At 41.9% G+C, this 26,730-nt stretch overlaps 1 protein-coding gene across 1 annotated transcript in view; it reads right to left on the minus strand.

Annotated features, from left to right (window-relative positions):
* Nucleotides 1-6,766: 6,766 nt before the first annotated feature.
* GLB1 (galactosidase, beta 1) overlaps nt 6,767-26,730 on the minus strand; it is a 34,021-nt gene continuing 14,057 nt past the window's right edge. The window contains exons 7-16 of the mRNA XM_010017650.1: nt 25,925-25,983; nt 24,904-25,025; nt 24,768-24,808; nt 24,294-24,406; nt 22,411-22,485; nt 16,703-16,792; nt 15,831-15,944; nt 15,016-15,147; nt 10,770-11,009; nt 6,767-7,053 (exon numbers count right to left, since the gene is read on the minus strand). Coding sequence (XP_010015952.1) covers nt 6,793-7,053; nt 10,770-11,009; nt 15,016-15,147; nt 15,831-15,944; nt 16,703-16,792; nt 22,411-22,485; nt 24,294-24,406; nt 24,768-24,808; nt 24,904-25,025; nt 25,925-25,983 — 1,247 coding nt within the window. The 3' untranslated portion in view covers nt 6,767-6,792. The remainder of the gene's footprint in view (nt 7,054-10,769; nt 11,010-15,015; nt 15,148-15,830; nt 15,945-16,702; nt 16,793-22,410; nt 22,486-24,293; nt 24,407-24,767; nt 24,809-24,903; nt 25,026-25,924; nt 25,984-26,730) is intronic.

Consider the following 26,730-nt stretch of genomic DNA (forward strand, 5'->3'; position numbering starts at 1 on the left):
TCAGTGCTTTGAGAAAATTCTGCAGGAAATCATGCTAACTCCTCACCAGTTCAGGACAAGGTTCTTGGGTTCCTCAGCACATCAGATCTAACTAATCGTGGTTATTGCAAACCACATCCTAAAGCAGAGGGGAGGGGGGAAACAGTCAAAAAACTTTGAAAGAAGATATGCAGAGTGTATGCAGGAGACCCATCTCTCAGAGCTTGAAGCCTTCTGGGGAGCCTTGTTGGTACAGACGAAAGGAAAGAAAGGAGTGCAAATTTTCCTTCCACACAGCTTCCTTCTCATCCCACACGTGCTTGCTGTGAAAACAGCAACCAACACTTTCAGTTAACAAGAAAAGGTTGCAGCCTAAAGCACAGCCACAGTCAGGGCCTGAGGAAAGCTAAGAGTAAGCTATCAGTTTCTTCTCCTCCTTCTCAACAATTCTACCTGTGCTTCAGAAGGCCTATTCACCCACAGCACAGGAACATCTCCAAGGAGAAACTGAACATGAGCTGCTTCAGTGTGTGCTTGAGCCCAGATACCCCCCATGTGCTGGGCTGCATCAAAAGCAGCGTGAGCAGCAGGTCGAGGGAGGTGATCCTGCCCCTCTGCTCTGCTCTCATGAGACCCCACTTGCAGCACTGTGTGCAGGGCTGGTGTCATCAATGTAAGAAGGACATGGAGCTGTTGGAGCAAGTCCAGAGGAGGCCACAAGGATGAGCAGGAGATGGAGCAGCTCCTGTATGAAGACAGGCTGAGAACATTGGGGCTGTTCAGCCTGGAGAAGAGAAGCGGCGTGGAGACCTCAGAGCAGCTTCCAGTGTCTGAAGGGGGCTACAAGGCTGCTGGAGAGGGACTCTTCATCAGGGACTGTAGCGATAGGACAAGGGCTGATGGGTTCAAACTGAAACAGGGGAAGTTCAGGTTGGATCTAAGGCAGCAGTTCTTCCCTGTGAGGGTGCTGAGGCGCTGGCACAGGGTGCCCAGAGAAGCTGTGGCTGCCCCATCCCTGGCAGTGTTCACGGCCAGGTTGGACACAGGGGCTTGGAGCAACCTGGTCTAGTGTGAGGTGTCCCTGCCCATGGCAGGGGGTGGAACTGGATGATCTTAAGGTCCTTTCCAAACCAAATCATTCTGTGTTTCTATGTCCAGATCCTGCAGTCATCACACACAACACAGCCATTCACCTTCTCGCAGGGCAAGTGCTTTGGACAGTGCTATTGCAGAAGTCCACAACCAGGGAAGTCTGGCTAAATTTAGACTAGAGATCCATAAAGACTGTTCACATTTTGCACCTGACTGAGATTTGTGGGACTTGTGAAAAGGAACCTGTGAGTGGGATTTGGAAGAAAGGAGAATATTGTAAGCAAGTTGGAAGCAAAGGCATCTTTGCCCAGCTTGCAAACTAGCAATGGATAGGTGAAGGGGCTGTACACATTGGCTCTGCTTCAGACAACCAAAGACACACGTAAGACTCCCCTGGTCTGAAAGGAAGAACCAGAAAGACTTGAGGAAGAATAAAACATGAAATAGAGAAGAGTAAATTCTTAGCTATAGCATTAGAGAGATGACCCTCAACTCTTAGGCATTGCCATGCACTGTGCTCAGATCTCTGGCCCACAACCATGGACCCTACTGGAAATGCTCAGTTAATATTAGTATAGAAGCACAAGCCCTATAGAAAACACAAGTTCAAAAAAGAAATAGTGCTTTCACTGAAAACAAAGAAGGAAATGTCACAGAAAAATCCTTTGAAACCACAGATACCAGCTACATCTTCCTACTCGATTTGCACCAGTATTCAACAGATTCACTCAACTTTGCACAAGCCCTTTCTGTTGGAGTTTCAAATGCCATTCCCACTTCCATCGGGGAGTCTCCTTCCCCACCCCCCATCCCCACCCCGTCTACCAAAAAACCCCATATGTAAGACAACACAATTCTTGTCCTGCAGCTGTAAACATGTTACCCAAGTACAAGATCTTATCGTGATGTTTGCACAGTCTGGTATGAACACATGCTGTGGAGTTTCCTGAGCAAGACCCTGCTTCCCATTGCAACACTACAGAGTTAAAAGTGAGACCTTCCTAAGACCCTGGCTTTTGAGCCCTATATACACTTGGCTTTGGAGGGACAAGTATGTGCTAAAGCCCAAAACAGGAATTCTTAAGTATATCCCCGATTCCTTGTCCAGAAAGACCATATATTCTACTGAAAGGGGATTGTATTACCTGAAACAAATGCTGGTTCTGTGAAACTCTTGTAGGTAACACACAGTTTCAAGACTTGCCCCATAGCTAGGGACTGTGGGTCACTACTCCCATCTTTGACAACGTAACAAGGAACAGAAAGGATCTTCAGAAAACGAATTTTGAAATACACACACTTTATTCAGCACAAACAAGACAAAGATCTCTATGACATCTTTTCCAACTTTTTCCCATTAAGCCCTTTGCATCAAGTCCCAAGATCATCTTTTCCTGCCCAGGTTTGTCTTCTCATGGAGGGAGAACCATTAAAGCAGACCCATTCTTCTGTAGCTTCCAGTTACTTTTGACACATCACCTTCCAGCCAGGAGCTTGAGGTTACCTATCTTTCAAGTCTTTGCCTGCAGCATTCTTCAACTCATTTCTTCCAGAAAAAGTTGCTGTAGAACCTGGACCAGGTCAGGATCTGGTCACCCTTTCACATCCTTGCTGAGTCTTCTCTGTGTTGCTCTGTGCCTTGTAACACTTCTGTAAATCCAGTCCATCAGGGAGGTAAGAAGACAACAGAGAGGACACGAAACAGTCTCAAGAGCACAGAGACTGCTATGGGCAGTGAAGGTGATAACTGGCAATGAAGTACAATTGGTACAGCAATGAAGACTTCAGTCAGCTGTGGGCAAGCTTCCTAACAGTAAAAGCTAGAATAACTTGCCTAGGGAAGACTACAGTCCCCATCACAACAGTTCAAACAGACTGCGAATACTTCAGATACAGATGATGTTGGCTTAGGGTAGAAAGGCATAGAGCTAGATTCTCTCTCACAAACCTTTCATCTTGTGTTACCTGTTAAAATAACATTTGCAGTCTTGTAAAAGATACCTACAAGAACAGGTCAAAGAGAGAATGTACTGCACATACATCAGCAGTTCCTTTGGGATGTTACGTTAGAGCATTTGCAAGCAAAAAAGGGAAGAAGAAAAGTGATTGCAAAGCCATGTCACAGAAAAACATTCTCAAGTAGTTTCCTGCTTGGTACAATGACCACTAAATAACCAAGCTGCTGTCAGAGGCTCAGGTCTGTACTGCCAACTATTTGCTCAAATATGGATGGATTTCCAGGAAGTGTGCCCTAGAAAAAGTGTCACAATATCTATTTTACACATACAGAGATCCCATTGTTCCCAGTGATTTCAATATATCCAAAATGAGAGTACAAGGGGACTGCAACAGTCTAGTCAGCCATCTGGTGATATTGACGTGACCAAGTCCATCCAAAGAGAGTATATTCCTTTCCCTTGCAGTCCAAACTTATGGGTTTGTTAAGAAGTTGCCTTCTCAGCCTGGACAATACAGTATCACCTCCTTCGGAGCACACTGTTAAACACAGGCTTCTTCTGTAATTGCCATTTCTGAACACCTGATGTATCTGTCAGGTGGAAAGTGCTTGCTGGCCAGTCAGGAGGATTATTTCTAGAGTCAGACTCCTGCACACATTCAGACTGTGCTAACAAATGAGTATTCCATCAAAAGCTTCACAAGAAAACCATAGGTACTGTGGAGCCCCCAAAGAGATGGGAGCCAGGGAGAGCTGCCTGCTCAGGAGAATTACAAAGGGCACAGGGAGTCTAAAAGGGAGGCTAAAGGGGTACAGATAAAGTCAAGTCTTGATCCTATGATTCTGGGACTATGAAATTTTTATTAACATTTAGGAAGATAGTTATAAGGAAAAAAATTAAGAAAGAGAATTCAACTACATAGCACACACTATTCACCAGTTCATGTACAACTACTTGCTCATTCATCCAAAGTAATCACATTTAAAGGATCCATTCATGCATAGGCAGGATTATAGGCTGAGCTTACAAACTCCACTCCAGGGACAGGAAAAATATTTGTGGTAAGATGAGTGCCTGCAGCTACACTAAGCAGGCAGATTTCAACCCCTACAGAACTGCAAAGATCACACCTACCTTCCAGACGGACCAGTATAAAACCTCTTCTTACAGACTGATTCTGATTAAATACCAGGTTTACACTGGTCTGCTGAAATCACTGTGCCTCTTATTCAGCAGCTGTGTCAGCAAAGCACTTGTAAATTCCCCAGGACAGGCAGCAGGGAGAATTTGAGGAGCCACAATTTTAGCATTAGGAACATTCCTTCTTGCCATGCCTTCAGGAGGCAGCTGGCTTCACCAGACAGACCATCCCGCTGAGCATCAGCATCTGGAATAGATCATACAGCTACACCACAGATACCAGCCAGGGCTCTGACAGTATTTCCATACCATGCCCTTCAAAAACACTAGATGTACCAGTGCCTTGACCACTGGGTCAAGGTTTTATTCAGATGTCATTTCCACCCCTGGACATGGAAATGAACTACATTTGAAGAGAGGTTAAAATAAGCAACCTGGTTGAGACTGTAAAGGAAGAAATGCCACACTGTCCCATTCTGTATCACATAGTCACAGGAGAACTGCATGCCAAGGCTAGAAAACCTAGCGTAAGTCCTGTGTTATTCTTGTTATGCTTGTAATTCTTGCATCTAACCAGATGCATGTTTGTAATCCTTGATTCAAAGCCTTTCTGCTTGTAATATTACACAGAGTTAGGGCAAAAAGTGAAGTCTGATGTATTACACGACATTTCCACAAGAACAATGTAAACCCAAATGAAGTTGGAATGAGACCCAGGAGTTTCACTCCTCTCACAGCATTAGCTACCAGAAAAATAAAAGTACTCCGGCTTTGTAGGAATAGTCCCTAAATAGTACCAGCATTCTGCATGCTTCAAGCCACAAATCCCACAGATGGTATGAAACTAATCCTGCTCCGTTCCTTACTTCCAAGGCCTGGCTCTTAGGTAATTAATACTTGACAATAAACTGCTTGCAGAGTATGTTCTAGGGTCTGCAAAGGAATGGTGTCAAGAAAAAAACATCTGAGGTCAGAGCAGACCACTTTATTCCAAGAATGAAGCGTGTCTGGTACTGAACACACAGCCTCTACCCATTAGACTTTGCATTTGAGGTGAGAATTTAAGAGTAGAAGCTCTCTGGCTCAAGTGAACTGCATGTGTCTGGTTTGAAAGACCAAAGAGGTCAACCACATAACAGATGTAGATACTCATGCGAGTGGTGCGCCTTTTCACTCTGTTCTCTGAAAGTATTAGTCCTCATCAGCTGAGAAGATAGTCAGGTTTTCGCACTGGTCACCTCAGCAAAGGGTGGCACCTCCAGAGTCCGCACAGCCCATTACAGATACTTTTGCTTTACTTTGCACACATCTTCATAACACAGGAAAGAAATGAGACATCAACAAGAACAACTTGTCCATTAGAGACTTTACAACCTCATTTCTCCCTTAACACTGTAACTGCTCCTATCTCTTCCCCCTCTCCCTTTTCCTTCTCAAACACACAGGACTGATTTTATCTTTAAAGAATCATTTTAATCATGTCAGACAAAAATCAAAGGAAGAAACCACAGATTATGAAAATACTTGATTCCATCATCTTATTTTTTTGTTGTTTAAATCTCACCAAGGAGTTTACATGGTTGACAGCAAAAGACGTAAGAATCAAAAAGAAGATCCTGTCTGCTGTAGAAAGTCAGCTTTACCAACAGAGATCACGTGCATTTCTGCAAATATCAGGCACTTAAAGATCATCAGTTTACTGGAAAAAATCAGAAGATCTGAATTAACAACTAAAAGAGAATTAAAATTCTTTAACTTAAAGCCATCAGCTCCTAAGGTGCTGGCCTATGAAAAAACAGGGGCTCCAGGCCCAAAAAAGCAGGGAAAAAACCCCAAACCAGGATCCATTGACCCATTAAAGGAAAAATGGCTCATTTTAAGACTACATTCTGCAGGCAGGTTAACCAGAACCTATGGTTCAACCAAAACAGCCTAAATTCTACATGCATCCTTGTACTTATCAATTTACTTAAAGTCTTCAGAGAAAGCAGAAGGGAAGCAGTGAATTTGGTTTCCAAGAGGGGACAACTGGCTTTCAGGACGTAGACTACAAGGTCCTTCTCCATACTACTGCTATTTGGACCAGCTTCTCTTCCACACTTGTCACTGTTCCTGTAAGAAATCAACTGAAATGTTTGCAAGGTCACTTGCATGGAGGTGAAAACCAAAATGAGGTCCCCTCAACATGTGCAGTAAGCCCATTCAGACTCAGACGAGATTGTTACTAACCAGGGGATAAAATCAGCTGGAAGTGTCCAGTCTATTGGCAGCTCTGACCTACCAGTCCACGTGAGTAAAACCAGCAAGCTAGTGAGACTGCATACGTCTTTTGCATGCTACTTTCCAGCTGCAAAACATGGCAACGAAAGAGAAGTGTAAGAGGCTGTAAGCAGCCTAAATGGACTACATTTTCACCTTACTGATGTGCATCTTGCAGTGGAGTTCAATTTCACAATCCAAGGCACATTCTGAAGCTACAGCTTTTATTTTTTGAGATGATTTCAGTATTTAACTCTGGCAGGATTTAAAAAGAAAACCTACCGATTAAAACTGAGTCTTTAAAAAAGGAAGCATGGATTGAGGGCAAGGGAAAAAAGGGGAAGATAAAGAAATACTCAAATCATTATAGATGGTTCAGCCATAAGTCTCTAGCAAAGAGCTGGGTGTCATAACTTTTATACTGTGTGGTTCCATTGATATTAGGTTTGTCTACAAATTCTATCTCACACGCCTGGGTGCTGCAAGGTGAATACTCCAGCTCCAACACTGTTATGTTGTTTGGCATTGATGAAACAAGTATATTCCTTGGAACAAAAAGGGTCAGCTGAGGACCACGGGCTGGCCAGTAGCGACCAAGATTAAAGCCATTGATCCAAATTTGCCCCTGTTGAGAGAGAAAGAAAAATAACAACAGATCAATAATTTGACAGAGAACAAATGGCGCTTTAAGCATAGCAATAGCTTTAAGTATAATGCTATTCACATAGTAACTTAATTTCCTCCATCCTTCTGTTTGACAGAACACAAGGAGAGAAGACTGGTTCAAGAAAATGCTAATTACAGTCAAAAGATTCTAAATTACCTGATGAGTTAAAGCCATCATTAATATTTAAAAAGAAAGTGGTCAAATACTGCAGGAATTTCAAGTATGACAATGCTTCCGAAAACAGAATTGCAGGTTCCTGGCACTGAATTTTGCACCAAGTTTAAGAGCACAGCAAACCTGAAAATTATATTTGCTTGAAGCTGACTGTTAAAAGGAGAAAGAACTCCCAAAAGAGAAAAGCAGACCTTAATTTTGTTGTGGTTCTCTGTATGAGTGTAAGACTATACTGCCTTCATAGTCCCTTCGTAGTGCATGGTTTCATGAGAAAGATAAAGCTTGTCTAGACACATGAAATTAATATGAATTAATAGACATCTTAATGTTCAGAGAGTTGTGATCAGCTGAGTAGAATCCAGTTGGAGTTCCCCACGAGGAGTAGTGGCCATAACTGAAACACAAGTTCCACCTCAACATGAGGAAGAACTTCTTTACACTGAGGGTGTCAGAGCCCTGAACAGGCTGCCCAGGGGGGTTGTGGAGTCTCCCTCTCTGGAGACATTCAAACCTGCCTGGACATGTTCCTGTGTGACCTGCTCTGGGTGGTCCTGCCTTGGCAGGGGGTTGGACTGGATGATCTCCAGAGGTCACTTCCAACCCGGATGATTCTGTGATTCTGTATTATGCTTGTAATAGCCGAGTCAACAAAAGAACTTGTGAAATGACACTGCCAGAGAGTACTGTATGTTGCTGTAGCTACCTACAACCATTACAGTCTCTGGAGGTCTGCAAGCATTAACTGAAGTTCACTGAAATTGTGGTTAACTTGGCATGTAAACTCTTGAAATTACTTTTCATAGTGGAAATGGCCAGAACCCCTAGTTCAAAATACTGTTTTAACACTATAAATACCTCAAGTTCAAAAGACTTCCAGCAGCACAATCGTAATACAATAAGTAATGGTGTTCAAAGTGTTTTGGAGGCATTTTTCTTGTGTTTTCTCTTTCAAGTATATATGGAAACAAAGTTTTACAAAACTCCCAAGAGAAATTTTATAAAGAGTTGGTTCATTTGCAAATGCAGGTAAGTTATTTCAGCTCTGTGGTATAAAATCCTGTCTTGCCAAGGTGTTCATTAAAAAACAAGTCTGAGGTCAAAGTTTGTTGGTTTTTTGGATTATCTGATCAAGTTTATCTTGCTTTGTGGCTTGTTTTTGCTGTATTAAAAGGCAAGAGAAGAACTACTTACTACAGAAGCAAAGGAGTGAACTTGAAGAGTTTTAAAGGAAAACAGCATTAATGCAGTCTCCCCACACAAATTGAATTAGTGAGTGTAGACAGTAGCCTACCTACTACAGAGCGACTGCACCTACTACAGAGAGTGACTGTAACCCTGCAGGAAGTAGGAGTTTACTGTAGGAATCAACTGCATTACAGTTCTACTACAGATGGTATGATCAGACAGGTCTCTTGTTTCTGATCTTAGTCAGTCACTGTTTGTAAACTCATTTTCCCAGTAAAGCTCTGGACTTCATTGCTTAATTCCAAACTACCATTATTAACATTGCAATTTCCAAAGACTGCACACTCAGGAATTTGTATGCCCTTAACCAGCAAATCACAACACTATACACACTACCAATCAATGTGCCCCAGCCAAAATAAAGGAGGGGTGGGATCTCTATCTTCAGTACCAAGAATTCCTGTAGCAGGGTCAGCAACTACAACCCATGATTCCACAGAAATCCAGAACTGTCCAAATCCCCTATTCTGCTGAAGAGAAAAAGTCTGATAAATCTAACCATACATCCAGGGCATGTATACTTAAGGCCATTGTGCTTCCTCCAGTGAGAGTGGAGGAAGTTTTATCAATAGTGAAGAGTTTGAAAACCACTGAATGCAAGCAAACTACAACCACAGGTCATGACTCTTAATGCTGCACCCTTCCTTCCAGGCTGTCCAGCATGCCAGACTCCTTGTCTTAATACGCAGGACCATCATTAGAACTATGTTTACTTGGTAAGTATTGGTTTCCATCGTTTTCCAACTATTCCAATACATTAATTTCAACCCCTTTTAAGAGTCCCTCTCCACAACGTGGCATCACCAGTTTATACAATACCACTCAAGGAATTAAGGCCCAGATACAGTGAGACCTGAGTGGAATTTACACCCCTAAGGCCCTCTGCCTTAAAGGCATTTGCTCGTTGGTAAAGTTATTTGGAAGTCTCAGTTTCAATACCCAGCATCACCTCAATCTTACACTTGGGTACCTTAAAACTCTGGTCTGATCTATATAAAGCTTGAAGAACCAATTCAATAGCCCTACTTACAGTTCAACTGGAATCTCTTCACCAGGACTGCTTTAGAGGGTATATAAACTATGTAAAACACAGGTTTCTACAGATCAAAGACTTCCACCAATATTTAAGAATTCTTGGAGTAATTTGCCATTTCAAAGATGAGTTTGCCAACAGGCAGGTATGGTCATCTCACTTCCTGAAGATTTGTGATTCACAGGTCTCAGAATTGACTGAAAAAGTCTCATATTCCAGTTCCTGTGCAAGCAGCTATTTTTGGATTTTATTCAGTGATTGTGCAAAACATGCACATATATAGGAATGGATAAGTCAAACTTCCTCATCCAAGCTCAGTGCCAGCAATGAATCAGTCTTCTGCATATTGGGAAGTGCTTTAACCACTACAATACTGTAAACAGATCACCAGCAACTCCTTCTCCTATTCTATTTTAATAGCAGTAAACTAATTGTTTCAGAAATTAATAATTTTGCTCCCTAACACTGTAACAGGCACTTCCCAGAAGCCTGGACTTCTGGGACCAGAGAGTCTTAGAGACCAGAGACTGCTCAGGTCTCCAAGAGTGGCACTTCAGTGTACACATTCTGCTCTCTGTGTGCTTCCCCACCAGCTAGCTGTGGTGGTCCTTACCCACTCTGCATGCTGGCTGCTTCAAACATGGCACTGTGAAAACACACTCTTTATTGCTTTAGCTGCACTCCAGCCCAATGAGAAGTCTCCATTAACCCAGATCTGCCCACAGGCTTTTCACAGTAGTGCTCTCCGATCCATTCAGTCAAGGTAACTTCCAGAAGACAAGTAGTAACACATTCCATGCACTGGATCTGTACCTATGAGCAGACCACCAGCAGTTGTCCCCAACACACTCTGTTTTCTAATAGGACCCATATTTCTTCACACAGCACTGCAAATAGGTTCTTAATTAATATAACCAGGAAAGTGCCCTGTAGCATTTCTAAATAGCCTGACATTTCATCTTTCTCACTGTTGGCAGACTAGGGTTTTAGTTTTTGGTGATGGCTCCACTTTCTACACCACACTATGTATCTTTTGAATACATGTTTCCCTTCTCTTAATGGTTTCTCTCAAGATTTACTTAAAACAGGGAATCAATTTCCTAGTTGCTTAAATATATTTGAGATACCCCACCACTACAATTAACATCTACCCATCCAAGCCAGGTCGACTTTGATTGTCCATAGAAGCATTCTGAGTAGACTTCACAGCAAAACGTTGTACCTTTGTCCAGCCAGGAAACTTGACATAAGTGTCTTGAGGCAAGTCTGGAATTCCTTCAGGAACTGAAAGTGTACCAGTGTAAAAAGTAGGTGCTTCATAACTCAGTGGATCGCCAACAGATCTCTTTGGTTGATCAAGGTGGCTGTTAATATCACGGTTCACTGCTCCATCAATGTCCAGAGGATAGATTTCCCATTCAGCAAGTATATCTTGATCAAGAGTTAAATTTGAAACGAGACCCTGGGAGGAGGTAAAAAACGAAACCCAAAGGATAACATAATTAACTTCTTATTATTGAAGTTATTTGGCTGCAGCTATAAATCAGTCAGGAATAAAAAACTGAATCAAACTATTTGCAACAGCTGCCAACCAGTGTCTGAATAAAACCCAAGCACCTGGTCTTTACCAAGTTAAAAGCTTTGCTTAAGAATAAAGAGTTGTTTTTAATCCGTGAAAGTTCTGTTCCTTTTCTAAGTTTTGATCTTTCACTGATGCCCAATGGTTTTTGTTTGTGGTTTGTTTGTGTTTTTGGTGTTGGGGTGTTTTGTGCCTTCCCCTCCCTCAAACTTTCTTCACCATAACTGTGGAAAATTTCTGTTTTGCTTCAACAAAACCTGGGCCTTAATATAAAGTGGAAGAAGCATTAAATATCATAGGTTTGAGATACCATCAAGAGATTTAGTAACACTGAGTCACTAACCAAAGGCATCAACCTCCACAATAGCGGAGAATGCAGTGCAAACCCTCTCCAGCTAAGATACAGTATGACAAAATCAAGGGCACATGCTTTGTGATCCCGATTCAGAGAAATACTAAAGCTTACAGTCAGCTTCAAGCCCAGAGTCCTGTTTCATTTCTATGCAACCAAGTGTGCAGCACACCAGTGTACTCACACAATGAATGCAAAAGAAGATGGGCATGATATAAGAAGGAACACTTTTACCCCTGCACAAATCTTAATTGTGGTAGAGTAAGTTTCTAAAATGGTGTTTTAGTGCGATGTGACGGGTTGATTTTAAACCAATGCTGCTACATCCATACAACTGCTTGAACAGACCCTGCACAGAGGTTGTTTTCCAGTGCAATTTAAGTTCTGTTGCAAATACCACAAGTCAAACATGATCAAGCAAAACCGCATTTCCTATGGCCTTGGGGGGCTGATCTATGTTGCATGTTTCTTCTGATGTCTAGTTGACTCCACAAGCCTCATGAATAGTTCAAGCACTAATTGGTTTTCTCTTCCTTTACCAAAATGCTCACTTCACAGAACAGGATCCTGTAGCAAAATAATGTATCTACATGGAGTTAAGTGGCAGAATTTTTCTATACAACCTAGACTTTACTCTGTCAACAGTCAGATATGGATATAGATTTTCCAGGTGAAACAAAGATACAGGTGGAAGTGAGCATGTGAAAAGATACAGAAAAAGCAGAAGCCACAGTCTCCCTTTGTCTGTGTCCTTCAACAAGACAGATCAGCAGGATGTTTTAAAACTAAAATCCTGTTAAGACTCCTTCCCAAAAGCTTGATGCCTTGTTCCATTTCAAGCTCAAAAAAAGTGACTGAAAACCAGCCAAACAAAACCTAGAAAAGCTACTCTATTTGCTTAAAAATGCAAGGCTTCAGAAGGCAGGAACCTCTTCCCCTAATGTTGTTTTTGAAAGCACAGAATATCTAAACCCCAAGGTATAATTATTCCCAGTTTTCAAAATCAACACGAAGAACAGCATGAGGGAAAGATTCTGTGGGAAGAAGCAATGCACATATTCCAAAGCTACCTGAGAAAGGCAACCTCTTCTACTGAAGGATCCTGCTTTTAGAGGACTATTTTCACAATGCATGTGTCCACTCAACTTGCTTTGCAAGGTTCAAACCCTGGTATAAGTGTGAATTTCAGCTCATTCACAGAAACACTAAGCAACCCAACATCTAACCCTCTACTCTGTCATCTTAATTTCACACTAAGCACATAGGTTTCCTTATCACCTAGCCTGTTACTAAATAAATGAATACAACACTTCAACACTTCTGCTACTTCAACACAAAGGCAGCACAGTGGGGTACTAGCTGCCCTCTCTTGCTACTCAAAGACAAGGTACCTTGGAAAAATAGTATGAACAGAGTTGACACTACTGCTACCCACCGAATATATGTGCCACAAGCACAGAAAAGCCTCATTTCCCGATGCTTTTAATCCAGAGGCTTTCATACATCCTAAAAATTCCCACAAGAACAAGTTTAGCTTGTTCTGATTAAGATTTAAAAGAACTGCATGCTTTCCAAAGTGTAAGGCAGGGGAAGCTGCTTTTACTACTGCCTGTAGGCTACGAGCTTAGCAAATGTTCAGAGTTACATTGCTTTGCCTTGGGTGGAGTCTTAGCATAATTGGAGATATACCTAGAAATCCTCACCACAACATACTTCAGAGTAAGACAACTGGTCAATTAGACTCCTTCAAACCAAGTCTCAGCTTCAATTCTTCTACGCTGCTTAATCATAGCAAATATATCCTTCTTCAGCAACACAAACAAGCCCATCCTCATGGCAGCACAACACAAGTGTGAGAATGGGAGTTTCTGCTACTGACAATCTTGCAAGTCTCTTCCCAGTCTACGTTTTAGATAGACTGAGCTAGATTCTCTAACAGGCCCAAACTTTACCAGTTTGTGGTCTCATCAACTAACCTAGTTGAGATACATCCTCACTTGGGTTTACTCTTTCCTCTACTTATAACCTTAAAAGTCCTACTTCCTCACAGCATCCGTGCCTCTGCTTGATAACTAAATAGTATTCTTCAGGCACATGTCTTTCCTGTGATGTTTATCCTTCTCCTGCTCTTGCATCCAAACTAACCAAGAAACAGTTTGGAGAAGTCTAAATTCTGCTTCAAGACACCTATCACAGAAAGATTGAGAGGAAACAGGAGCTTCTAATTTTCCTGGCATCACCCTAGCACCAAAAGGCACTGTAATAATCAGTCATTAATCTGGAGAGTCACTAAACATTTGACAAGCTTTCTGAAAGAAAACCATGAAATCAATATAGGCCAAGTCAAATCTAGCAATTAAGGGACCGCAAATCTCTTAATTGTAAAGCTTTGTAATTACTTCATTATTACTTGTGGCCTAACAATATCAAAACCTAAAAACAAATAGTTTGCTGGGGCACTGAACATGGCCCACATGAAACACAAGACTGGCCTCTACGATACTCTCACAAATATCACACCAAGGACCTCATTAAGTCTAAACCGAGAAAGGTTTCCTTTTTGCCCCTGCCCTTCCTCCCTTAGTGGCACCTCCACTGCATTTGGTTTACATGGCAAGGTTTTGGTAGCAGGGAGACAGCAAGCGTGGCTTCTGTGAGAAGATGCAAGAAGCTGCCCCTATGTTGGACAAAGCCAGTTCCAAGACAGACCCAGTCTGATTTCCCCCAGTCAAGTCTATTTTGCCCATGGTGGTAACTGGTGAGTGATCTCCTTGTCCTCATCTGGATGCATGAATCCTTCTGTATTTTCTCCCCCATCCTGTTGATGGAAGAGTGATGGAGTGGCTTGGTGGGCACCTAGTGTCTAGTCCAGGTCAATACCCCACAGCCACTTGATGTGACAGTCCCAAAGTGTAGCACTGACTCAGAAGCATTCAGAAGCTTTCCGATGATTATCTCTAACACCTGATCAGTCCAAATCTGAACTGGCAGTTTTATATGATAAAGTGCTTGTGAGACAGCCTTTCTTAGCCGCACTGAAAACACTGCAAGGATATGCTGCTGACAAAGGAAACGGGACATGGAGAGAGATACAAAAGTATATCTCTATATGCATGCAAACAAACACACACACAAATGCAATCCAAGGATTCAAAAGCCTTGAAGTTCAACCAAGATCAACTGGCAATCAACCAGCGATTTTCCAACCCATTTTTGGAGTTCATCCAAACAGCTTCACACATTTTAAAGTGTTAGCTACAGACTCGACTCAATCTGAAAGTCTTGTGGGTGACACTTTGGCTGACAACATAAGTGACCCACTAACAACAACAAAAAAATTAAACTATGTCTCTCAGTTTTTAATTCCACATAGATTTTGGTGACTGGAAAAAACTCAAATGAAAACTTCTAGTAGTTGTATTTTGAGGCAAAGTTACAGCTGTGTAATCCTTTTTGCACTAAGCCACTACTTGTTTTTCAACCTCTGGAAAAGGGGAAAACCCACCACAATTCAGTAACTCAATAGATTTCACTTACCTTAAAGTCATTGTTGTATCTACCAAAGTTGACTCGGCCCATATTCTCCACCAAGATGTCCAGATTTGCTCCAGCCTTTCCAGTTATATTTATCATTAATGATTTGCCCCTTTCAAGAACACCTTGAGGAACCTATATGTGTAACACCAAGAGGAGGAAAATAACCACTGAAAACCAACAAACCCATTATTTGTCTCTTCAACTTGCATGAAGGGGAAAAAGGAAATAAAAGTAAAACCCTCATTTTGCTTTCCTCTTTTTGCATGTGAGAACACGCACACACAAAAGCTGCTATATCAATACTCAGTACATCAACTGGTGCTACTAGGCAGCATTTGTCTAACTGACACCATTGCTTTCCTTACCTGGTTTCAACTAACTCAATTAGCTGTTAGAAACCTAGTGGGTTTTGATGCACCTGATTCACAAGAAGCAGGTTCTCATGAGTCTAGTGACTGAAGTTTTTTTGCAGTATCGGTGATAAAAAGGGGCTTCATCTTTCAATTAAACTTGCTTCAGTATTGAGTTTTATTTATTCCCATTCTAACAACATAAGAAAAGAAAGGCTTGACCTGGATGCAAAGGTTGTGAAGGTCAGCAAAGGGCAAAGATTAATTACCTGTGAATTGATATAAATTCTCATTAAGCAGGAACAAAACCCTGCTTAAGGGGAGAGAATAAATGGTATAGTTCCTTATTTCCTTCATCTGGTTAAGTAAGATTATCTAATACAGTTGGTTTGGTAAGGCAGACTATATGGATGACTTTCATGAGGCCACCCACAGCAGAAATTAATATCAGGAAACACTGCTTACCCCATCGACAGAGACATAGGCACGGTCATGGACTCCATTTAAAGGTGAAGACAGTTGTGTTGGCTCCGTACAGTTTTTGGGAAGCATGGTTCTGTACAGTACAAACCCGAAATACTAAGAAAAGAAAACCCCCCAACAGATTAATGAACCAACTCATTCCATAGCTTCAGTTTAAGTCATGAATTAGATAGATCCCACATTCCTGCCTACACACTCAGACTGAAATGCTAACTTTCACTCACTTCAGATAGCATCTATCAGATACCAGCCTTAGATTAAAGCTCACTTTGACCTTTAAGTAACATGTAAATTCCAGAGTTTCCATTTTTAAGTGTTTCATCAGAACACTTACATAACTTTAGAAGATAGGGGTCTTGGCTATAGAGATATCTCCTCAATTAAAACAAAACAATTAATAACTGACAGTATTATTTCTTAATCAAAACCAATTAAAAGATAGCTGGAAAATCCCTTCCCAACTGAGTTTATATAACAAACTCCAAAGTGTACTTGTCACCCAGTGTCCATAATTGACATATTCATCAAGTCGCTATTATCTGTTTTAAGAACTACCTAATTTACCTCAGGAACATAAACCCAGCCGTCCAGTCACTCTCCCCCAATGGGATGAGGAAGAGAGTAAGGAAAAAAGGGTATGGATTTGGATAAAGACAGTTTAATAGGAAAGAAAAAGAAGGGAAAATAATAACAATGATAAAAGAATACATAAAGCAAGTGAGACACAATGCAACTGCTCACCACCTGCTGACCCATGTAAGACACTGGATGTAAGAAGAGTAACATCACAAACAATATCAAGTTTGTAAACTTGACAAAATTACTGCAAAGTGCTTTACTGAAAGGATCCTCACCTGCTTTACCTCAACAAAGGTTAGTGGGTAAGTGCTTCTCACCGGCCCAGCATGTGACAGCCTGTCAAGAAGTTCCACCACAGTACCCACCTGCAGCACAGGAAAAGCAGATACATGAAGGTCAGTAAATATCAGTCCTAAAGTAACAGCTTGCATATCCAGCCAACTACCTGCATCTGTCCAGAAAGCAAAGAAATCTTAAGCCTTTACATCATCTTTACAGATAATAATAAAATACAGTAGAGAGAACTGAAGAACCCTGAAAGAAACATGCTCCATGTGGAGTGATGTTTTATAAATGCAGATGTTCTAATTTTGCTATACATTCATAAAAGTGACACTTTACTATTTAATGAGAACTAACCTATGAGTTTCTCACAAAGGTTGCACAATCACAACTGCTCTGGACAATTAACACAAACCAGTTATATTACCTAAATTTTGCTTGGTAATACTTACAATGAAACTGGGGAAAATACTACTGATTTCTGGTGAGTTACTGTGGAATCATTGTGAGCTAAGTAGGGATCCAATCTGGTTCCATCAAAAGTTACCTAAGATGAATTTACGCTATTTAGTTTGAAATGATTTTACAAACCCCAACATTGTGATTCAGTGTCACATTTAAATAGCTGGACTGACTTTAGTGAGACTGGAGCAAGGTTTAGGCTAGTCACATGCGTAAGTACCTTGCTGAATAAGAACTTACATGTGTACAATTAAATTGCCTTTCATTGCTATCTTCAGTTTCCTTTTGTGATTTTAGAGTCTTCTACTCTCTGCAAGTCTCTCTTGAAGTCCAGTATCAATTTTATGTTAGTCAAGATGCACACTATATGCCTTACAAGCTCAAAAAACTAACTGCATTCATCTTTTTCATGCAAGATGTCTTGTCAGTTCCACAAGAATTATTTCACTGTGGTAATAACATACCAGTTATTCAAAATAGTTCTCAAATGCAGATTTACTTACAAATCTTCAGAAAAACAGTAAAAAAACCCAACATAGGCATTTAAAATCATGTAGAATTGTGTACTGTAAGAGCATTCACAGCAAGTCAAACTTCTGAGGCTACTTCAATAACTGGTTACTGACTTTTTGCAGAGCATACATGAAAGTCAGCAGTGCTGAAATACTAACTTATACATTAAATGTAAAAATGTACATCACTGTGCAAAATGCTGTATGTGACGGAAGTCAGCATGAATCATCTATGTACATGCAGCTATTTCTTCAGTATAGTACTGGTTTTAGCTGGGACAGAGTTGTATTTCTTCACAATGTATGAGGCTATGCTTTGGATTCATGCTGAAAAGTGCTGGTAACACAGGGATGTTTTAGGTACTGCTGAGCAGTGCTTACACAGAGTTAAGGCTTTTTCTGCTCCTCACCCCACCAGCAAACAGGCTGGGGGTGCACACGAGTTAGGAGGGGACACAGTGGGGGCAGCTGACCCTGACTGACCCATGGGATATTCCACACCATGTAATTTCATGCCCAGTAATAAAAGCTGGGTGAAAAAAAAACGAGGAACGGGGAGATGTTCAGACTTACGGCATTTGACTTCCCAAGTTACATGTGATGGAGCAAAAGACGGCTGTAAGTATACAAAGGGCAATGAATGCCATCACTGCCTGGAGGTTAGGTCACCCTCACTACTCCATAGCTAAGATGGTCACTCTGGCAAGAAGGCTGTCAGGCAAATGAGGGCTTGCAAAATTTGGATGATAGTAGTTTGTTCTTATTTTTTCAGTTGAAGCATTGTACCTAAACTGACAACCAGAACTCCCCAAATGCTCTGGCCTGGATGTGCTCCTTCCTTATCTTGTGCTCCTCCAAGGTAGCCAGTAATGTTAAAGCAATGTGCAGGACTTGGCAGGCCACAAGAGAGACTAAACTGCCGGGTCTTGTACAGCAGCTGTGAAGCATCAGTATCTCTGCACAGACACTGACAGAGCTGATTTACAGAACTAAACAACAGTCCTGTGAGCATGAATAGTCTTGGCCCAAGGTGGAAAATGAAATTAGAAATTAATGTAAGCAGTATTAGGACACACATGGTCACTTGAACAAGCTACTGGCACCGCGTGCTGCTTTGTGCCTTGCTGAACTGGTAATAGCAGCTTGGATATGTGCCTGTTTGACTTTGGGTTTGTTGTTTTTAAGTTCTTGCTATCAAGAAGGCTTCTGTTCTAAATACAAATTGACCACATATAATTCCTACATGGCCTGGGCTGGTAGGAGTTTGTTTCTTTGAAACTTCAATGGATTATTTTTGTTTAGCTTTCCACCATGAAGTGGTGTGTAGGAAAACAAACCCCAAAAGCAAGATCTGCTCTTGCTGCAATTTCCTGTTGACTACTACTCAGTGGACAATCAGGTTCACAACAGAAACTTACCAATAAATTTCAAAATCACAAATACTGTCAAGAACATTTAAAAACAGATAAAAATCTGTTATTTAATCTGTAAAATAACAGATTACTACTAATTAAAAAATAGAAACACTTTCTTATCCTCCAGAGGAAGGTCTTCAGAAGCATTTACTTTGGAGTGTAAGAGCAAGCATAAAAACAAGCTCCGACAGGAATGGTATCAACAAGTGTCAGCATCTTGTATCCTTAACCCATTTCTGTCCCCAGATCATACCAGTGCTGCCTGCTACCTGCTATTGTTTGAGCTCTGCACATCCCAACGATCAAGAGTGTCTCCAGAACCTATGAGTCTGCAGCTTGCAGTGCTGGGGCACTTGCAGCACCCAAGACCTCCTTAGTGGTGACCAAAAACTACCAGTAAGACTCATTCATTTCCCTTTGGAAAGAATGCTCCCCACATTCTGCCTAATGCCTAAACACTGTCATCTTGCTCACATTTCTTGAGCCCATCTGCTGTTGTTCTGCCTTTGCCTGCCCTCATTCCTCATCTCCAACCCTTCTCTTCTGCATTTACGCAACATTTTTGCATTATCACCTGCTTTCATGTCTTCTGCAACTATGTCAGTGTCCCCAGCACCTTTTAACAGATTTTTCCCACCAAGGAGAGTTCTTTAAAATAATTCAATAGCTCAAAATGAACAAGTGTCTGATAAGTGAACAGCAGGGGAGGTGTTTTAGTGGTGGTGGTATTAGGTTGCATAGAATCCCAGACTGGTTTGGGTTGGAAGGGATCTTAAAGCTCACCCAGTTCCAACCCCCTGCCACAGGCAGGGACACCTCACACTAGACCAGGTTGCTCCAAGCCCCGTCCAACCTGGCCTTGAACACTGCCAGGGATGGGGCAGCCACAGCTTCTCTGGGTACCCTGTGTCAGTGCCTCAGCACCCTCACAGGGAAGAACTTCTGCCTTAGATCCAACCTAAACTTCCCCTGTTTAAGTTTAAATCCATTACTCCTCGTCCTATGTTTGGTGGTGGTTTTGGTTGGTTGGTTGGTTTTTTCCCCTCCCCCACTAGCCTAGGTTCCCAACTATTTTCATCTGGGGCAATCTACTCACAAACCTCCAAAACCCAGCAAATATGACAGGCAGCACTACAAAGGGCAAAGCTCTCTTTTCCTCAAGGTTAGGTCCTGAGTAGCTGATCAGGCATTTAAGTGTTGAATTGTCACAGAATATCTTGGGGAAAAAAATAGCAAACAGAGAACAGCATGGTCTGGTCACATGTACCCCTGTAAAGTGCACCATATGACCCCTGAAAGTACTCTGGAGTCTCCTTTCCCTCTTCCTTTCTGCATAAGTGTCAAGGGAGTTAGTTCATTATGGCAGATTCAATGGTCTGCACAGCAGACTGACTGCTGGACCTCAACTGCACAATGAAGCTTCACACAGCACCTGTTTTAGCACCATCACTGCAAATGATACAGCTGGGAGTTTGCTATTACTGAAACTAAGTCTTATCATTTTGCATATCCCCTCTCTGATATTCACCCAAACACATTCAAGCTTTTCCATCAACAAGGTTCATTGGACCCGGTCCCAGCAGGGGCTAGAATGCAAAACAGAGCTGGGAGGAAGGTTTTGGCTGGAGTAGTATAAACCCTCTGTGATTTAAGACTCATCCTGTGTTGCAGGGTAACGAAGCAGAGGAACAAACCACTGCTGAAATGAAGCAGTGGTTTCACAGAACAGAAGCAGTGGTTCTCACAGAAAACAGCTCTAGAGGCTTTCAGTGCAGATGGCAGCATATGGACAGGCAACAACAGGAACCTCACATCTGGCAGCTAAGACATGCCGTCTGGATTCCTACAACTACTAGGTGGAGAGTTAAACACCTCCTCTCAGCAAGCAGGGAGTATAGAAGCTGAGAAGGTGCAGGAACAGGGCTCCCAGTGTGATGGCCAGGTCAAAGTCGTGATGTTTGAGCAACTTCAGCTATCTGACTTGACCTCTGTAGGACAAGTCTGGGCATCCTGCAGCACTCATTTCTTGAAGGCATGAAAGTTCATCATTCTACTGAAACTTGAAACTGGACAGCCCTATCTGAGAGCCATGAACCATGAGAAGAGGGAAGAGTCAAAATCTGATTGCTATGCTTATATTGGCAAGCTTTGATAGCACCAGAAGTGATGGGGGTACTGACAGCGGTATAAAATAAGTCACTACCAAGTATCAGCCTGTTCAGTGAAACCTCATATGGCAGCCTCCATAAAAGGACTGAGGATACTCAAAGGTTGTTGAAAAATCATAGAATGATATAGATCTGGTGTCTCACTTTGATACAAAAGGTATTTCTGCCCACCACTTGAGTGGGATGACTTGAAAGCACCTGCAAAGCCTCTGCATTACTAGCTTTCTGAAATGCTTCAGCTGCAGCGCATAACAGAGCAGATACATCACTGATGGGAAAGGTGACCACCAAATTCAAATTAAAAAGTACAAAATCAATGCATTCTGAACTACAGCATCCAGTACAGTAATCAAAACAACTCGTCTGTGCCCAGCAGAATGGATACAGCCAAGTTCATGCCTGTGGTCTCTTCCACCCCTCCTTAAACCATCCTCTACACTCATTGCAGGAACACAGTTCTCAAACATCTTTTGCAGATACTTGTCCCAGGTTGTAAAATGATGGTGCTGTGGGCAAATCCCAGCTACTCATGTGCTGAGCAGCTACAGCACTGTCAGGCAGGATATAACAAGGCTGAGTTCTGTATGGTTTTCCCTCACCAGGAAACTTATTTCTCTCATCAGCTATAGATTTTCACAAATCCAGAGGACTTTCAAATGTACTGAAGTGTTGCACATTCAAACTTTACACACCTAGAAATGATTCAAAGATATGTATATCCTACCTGCTGCTTCTACTTCAGAGGCATCAGCAGCTACAGAAACACTCTTTGCTCATAGCTCTGATGCCAGCATTCCCCCAGCTACATTAATCATACATGAGTTACCCTGGACAACTATGATTCTGTTGTCTTAATAATATATTAATCTCAGTTTAGTAAAACTTCAGGCACAAACTGCATAATGTAAAAATTATCTTTTTATATGCAGATAACATACATTTTGTTTTCCCCCATGGGCATGATTCTTAACTCTCAAGCTCTGCTCCCTCCTTTCCTGAAAGTGAAAGTCTAATTTTGAGGTTTTCCTCTTTATTTTGTATGATATCCAGAGACTTCCATGACACCCTAAAAACCATATTCCTGGCAAAACCCAACCATACAGCAGTACAGAAAGATACACAGCATATTACAAGTATAATTTACCTTCTGCAAGCGAACCTTCCCATATGCAAATTTTGGTGTTGTTGGAGGGATAAGACCTTCTGGTAACTGGTTATACTAGAAAGGGAAGAAGGAAAAAAAACCACATGAAACAGATACAGATGTGCTTTAATGGAATTCTCAGTTTCCACTTCACAACGTACAAAAGCAGAACCTTCAGTAAGTAGATAATCCCACTGTGCTAAAGGATTACAGCTGCATCTAGTCTAAGATTGAGCTGCCAAAGAATCATTGCGCCTAGAGGCCTCCTGTGGCTAGAACCTGCATTACTGCCTTCTAAAACACTCCTGCTAGTCCTCTTCTCAGTCCACAGGAGCTTGAGTGAACCTTTCCAAGTCCGTAGGGCAGCATTGCCACCTGAGCCTTTCTTAGCAGCACTTCAATATGGGAATCATTAGCCTTTCTATCAACGGACCAATGAAAACCTGACTTGTATTTCTAGTAACAAGTTAATTTCTTTCTTTCTGTATTTGAAAATAATCAAGATACAGAATCATAGAATGGTTTGGTTTGGAAAGGACCTTAAGATCATCTAGTTCCAGTCCCCTGCCATGTCATTCAGGCTTAAAGAGAAGAAAAACTGTAATTCACCCAAGAGAAGACATCAAAAGTAGAAAATCTCAGCCCAAACAGTACAAATTAGAGAATGCTGTCAGCAACTGAAGAAGCTATACACTGAAACCCTTATTCTTTATTATATTTATTAACTGAAGGAAACAGTAAAGGATTATTATAACACATTACCCTTCTACACAGCTAACAAGGAACACAGTCACTAGCTGTAGGCAACTTAATTTTCTTTCATCAGCTCCACTTCAAACTGCAGCTGACTAGGTAGACTGTTAGGGGTTTAGAACCCACAGACACAGGAAAACTTTACTGAGATCCTATGGATATGGAAGGTAAGAGATAAACAGACCACAATACCAACACACCTTAGGTTATACTAAACACTTCAGATCTTATCAAGGCTCTCACTGCACTAGAACACTATTTACATTTCAGATAAGGATCTTGACTTGAAAATAACTCAAAAACAGGAAGCTTTGGAATTTCTCTGTTGAGAAAAGCTGTATCAAGACAGGAGGTTCCCCTTGAAAGGCTATCAAAACAATGCTCTCAATGGAAAACTTGGGGATAATGGAGAGACCCACAGCAGGCCTTCCACAGGTACAGAGACGAAGGCATGCTCAATCCTAAAGAAAGTGTAGTACACATTTGGGAGACCTACTCCCATCAGACACAGGTCTTCTAGTCAACTAGGAATGTTTTAGCATGCAACAGGACAGTGAGTACAAGCCTGAGCCTTGGTATTGCCATGGAATTTGTTTTTAAGCCTCATCTGAACCTTCCACATGAAGCCTCCAATGCAAAAGTATTCAAAATCCAGATACAGGTTCCATGTTTCACTTCAATCTCCAGTTTGTAAAGATACTGTGCATTTTTACAGCAAGGCAAAGCTGGTCCCACACACTAGTTACAGTTTGTGGCATCACAAAACCCAAGATGTGTTCATTTGGACAAGCTCATTCCTTCTGAGAGACCCCAAACCACAATGTAAAGTTTGGGATACAGTCAGCCAAAGCACTAAGCTGCAGTGATGAGCCTGAACTGACTCAATGGCTGATGGATGCTGCAAGGGGAAAAGCTCTGTTCGCTCCCCATCAGGACAGAAAGGATAGCCAGAAAGGTGCAAGATCTTTCCCCTTTTGTAACAACAAGCAGTTAGACTTGACCTAATTGCCTTATACTTCTCTTCCCTTCAGAAAACAGTCAATTCAGAAGTAACCTGTACCAACACAAGAATGAGAGTGTTTGCAGTACACCAGGGATGTTTCAAGTAAGCATGTCCTGGGGACACTCACCATACCAATGACCTCCCTCACGGCAAAATACTTTTCTGTCAGATCCCCTGCTTCACTCAGTGGAGCATCATAGTCATAGCTAGTGGGCTGTGGCATATAAGGCATATTAGCACCTAAGGGGGAAAACAAAGGCAATTATGAACAGTGGTATTGGGGATGTGGCATAGAGAAATTCTTCCTGATAGAGGGCAACATTCTTCTGAGCTCACACTGCTCTATTATACAGTCTTCAGAAATATTCTGAAGAGAAACAAATTTATGCTTGTTTCAACTGTTTCACAGGACTGAGTGAGGCAGAAGTAGCCTTTGCAAAATTAAACACCATGTGGGTTTAGTAAAACATGCTGTTGATAGAGAACAGATAATGCAGTCATCTTTCATCATGTGAAAGCAGGCAGAGTTTACTCTTTCACAGAATACCTAATTCATAAAGAGCTCCCCTACAACATAAGCATCATTTAAATAATTTCTTACCATTCCAGTAGGCAAAGTTAGTGCCACCTATAAACATGTACCTAAAAAGGGAAAAAAGCCATCCACTTAAATCAGGTTTTGCTGAATTGGGAAAAAAAAATCCCCCCAAATTAACCTCTACTAAGCACACACTTACAGGTTAACGTTAGCACCACGTGCCAGGATTTCATTAAGTGTTTTAGCTATAGTTTGTGTGGGCACAACAGAATGACGGTGCCCCCAGTGATCCAACCATCCAGTATAAAACTCAGAATTAACCTGAAAGGAGGAAGGGCAAAAGAGGAAGGGAAAATATGAAGAGGGAACAATAACAGAATGCAATGTGGTTTCAGGTTACTAACCATAAGAGGGAAGGAAAAAAGGCACCTTGACTCATTGGAGCTATTTTTGAACTACTATAAATACAGCAAAGTACACACTAACTCAGTCCTCTTCAGCAGATTACTGGGCAAATAAATTGAAGGACTGTTTCAATCACTTTATACGGGCACTTTGAAAATAACTGCTGAAGTACCAAAGAGCATGAGTTTCCTGTGAACCTGTCAACATGAACATGTTGCAGATGCTTCACCTTCAAATAAACGATGGACCTAATACATTTTCTGCAGGACAGCATACACAGACTAAATAAAAAATAGACCTTTGCAATATCAAATGGCATTCTAAACAACTTCACAGCACAGAGATAATCTTGCACCCTCAATGGGCCTTCTCCCCTTGTCGAAATGGCTTCCAGTGATCTCACATCCCATTATAGCTTGTGCAAAACCTCTAGGGTAGCTGAAAACAGGAAGCAACTTCTAACTTACCCTTTTAAGTTTGCTTTTAACTTAAAAAGTTAAACTCCCACCTACACACGTACCTCACTAACTCATCTCACCATCCTCACTGTTTCCACTGCTTTGTAAACATTTGTCTTTGCAAGGAAAAGCACTGATACAAAATCATTACCTTTGACTAAAATGGTATTTGCAGAGCAGCAGTTAATGTGGATTTCAAACACACACAGAAGCTCCTCTATTCAATTTTTCTGACTGACTTGGAAATTACATCTTTGCAAACATGTCCCTCAAACTGCCAAACACACTGTTGTCAACTCCTCTCTTATTAACTGCAAGATTAGGAATGGTACAAGAGATTTAAGTGAAAGGACATACCAAAGGGCCTGTAGGTTCACTGCTCCGTTGAGCCAAGAATGCTGCTGTGACATTGCCACCTATAAGCAGATAGAAATAAAACTGAGTTGCTACATCTATGACTTTTTTCTTCCTTCATTTTACTGAAATAGATGTCTTATCTCCCCTCAGAGGTCAGTGTTGGGACCAATCACGTTCAACATCTTTGCCTGAGACATGGATAGTGGGATTGATGCAGCCTCAGCAAGTTTCTCGATGACACTGAGCCATGTGGTGTGGTTGGTATGCTGGAGGGAAGGGGTGGGATCCAGAGGGACCTGGACACACTTGAGAGGTGGCGAATGCCAACCTCATGGAGTTCAACCAAGCCAAGTGAAAGGTCTTACACCTGGGTCGGAGCAATCCCAGGCACAGCTACAGGTTGGGCAGAGAAGTGATTCAGAGCAGCCTGAGGAGAAGGACTTGCGGGTGTTGGTCGATGAGAAACTGAACATGAGCTGCTTCAGTGTGTGCTTGAGCCCAGAACTCCCCATGTGCTGGGCTGCATCAAAAGCAGCGTGAGCAGCAGGTTGAGGGAGGTGATCCTGCCCCTCTGCTCTGCTCTCGTGAGACCCCACTTGCAGCACTGTGTGCAGGGCTGGTGTCCTCAACATCAGAAGGACATGGAGCTGTTGGGAGCAAGTCCAGAGGAGGCGATGAGGATGATCAGGGGCTGGAGCAGCTCCCGTAGGAAGACAGGCTGAGAACATTGGGGCTGTTCAGCCTGGAGAAGAGAAGCTGCGTGGAGACCTCAGAGCAGCTTCCAGTGTCTGAAGGGGGCTACAAGG

This window comes from Nestor notabilis, unplaced genomic scaffold (assembly GCF_000696875.1).
Source record: "Nestor notabilis isolate BGI_N333 unplaced genomic scaffold, ASM69687v1 scaffold6887, whole genome shotgun sequence".
NCBI lineage: Eukaryota > Metazoa > Chordata > Aves > Psittaciformes > Psittacidae > Nestor > Nestor notabilis.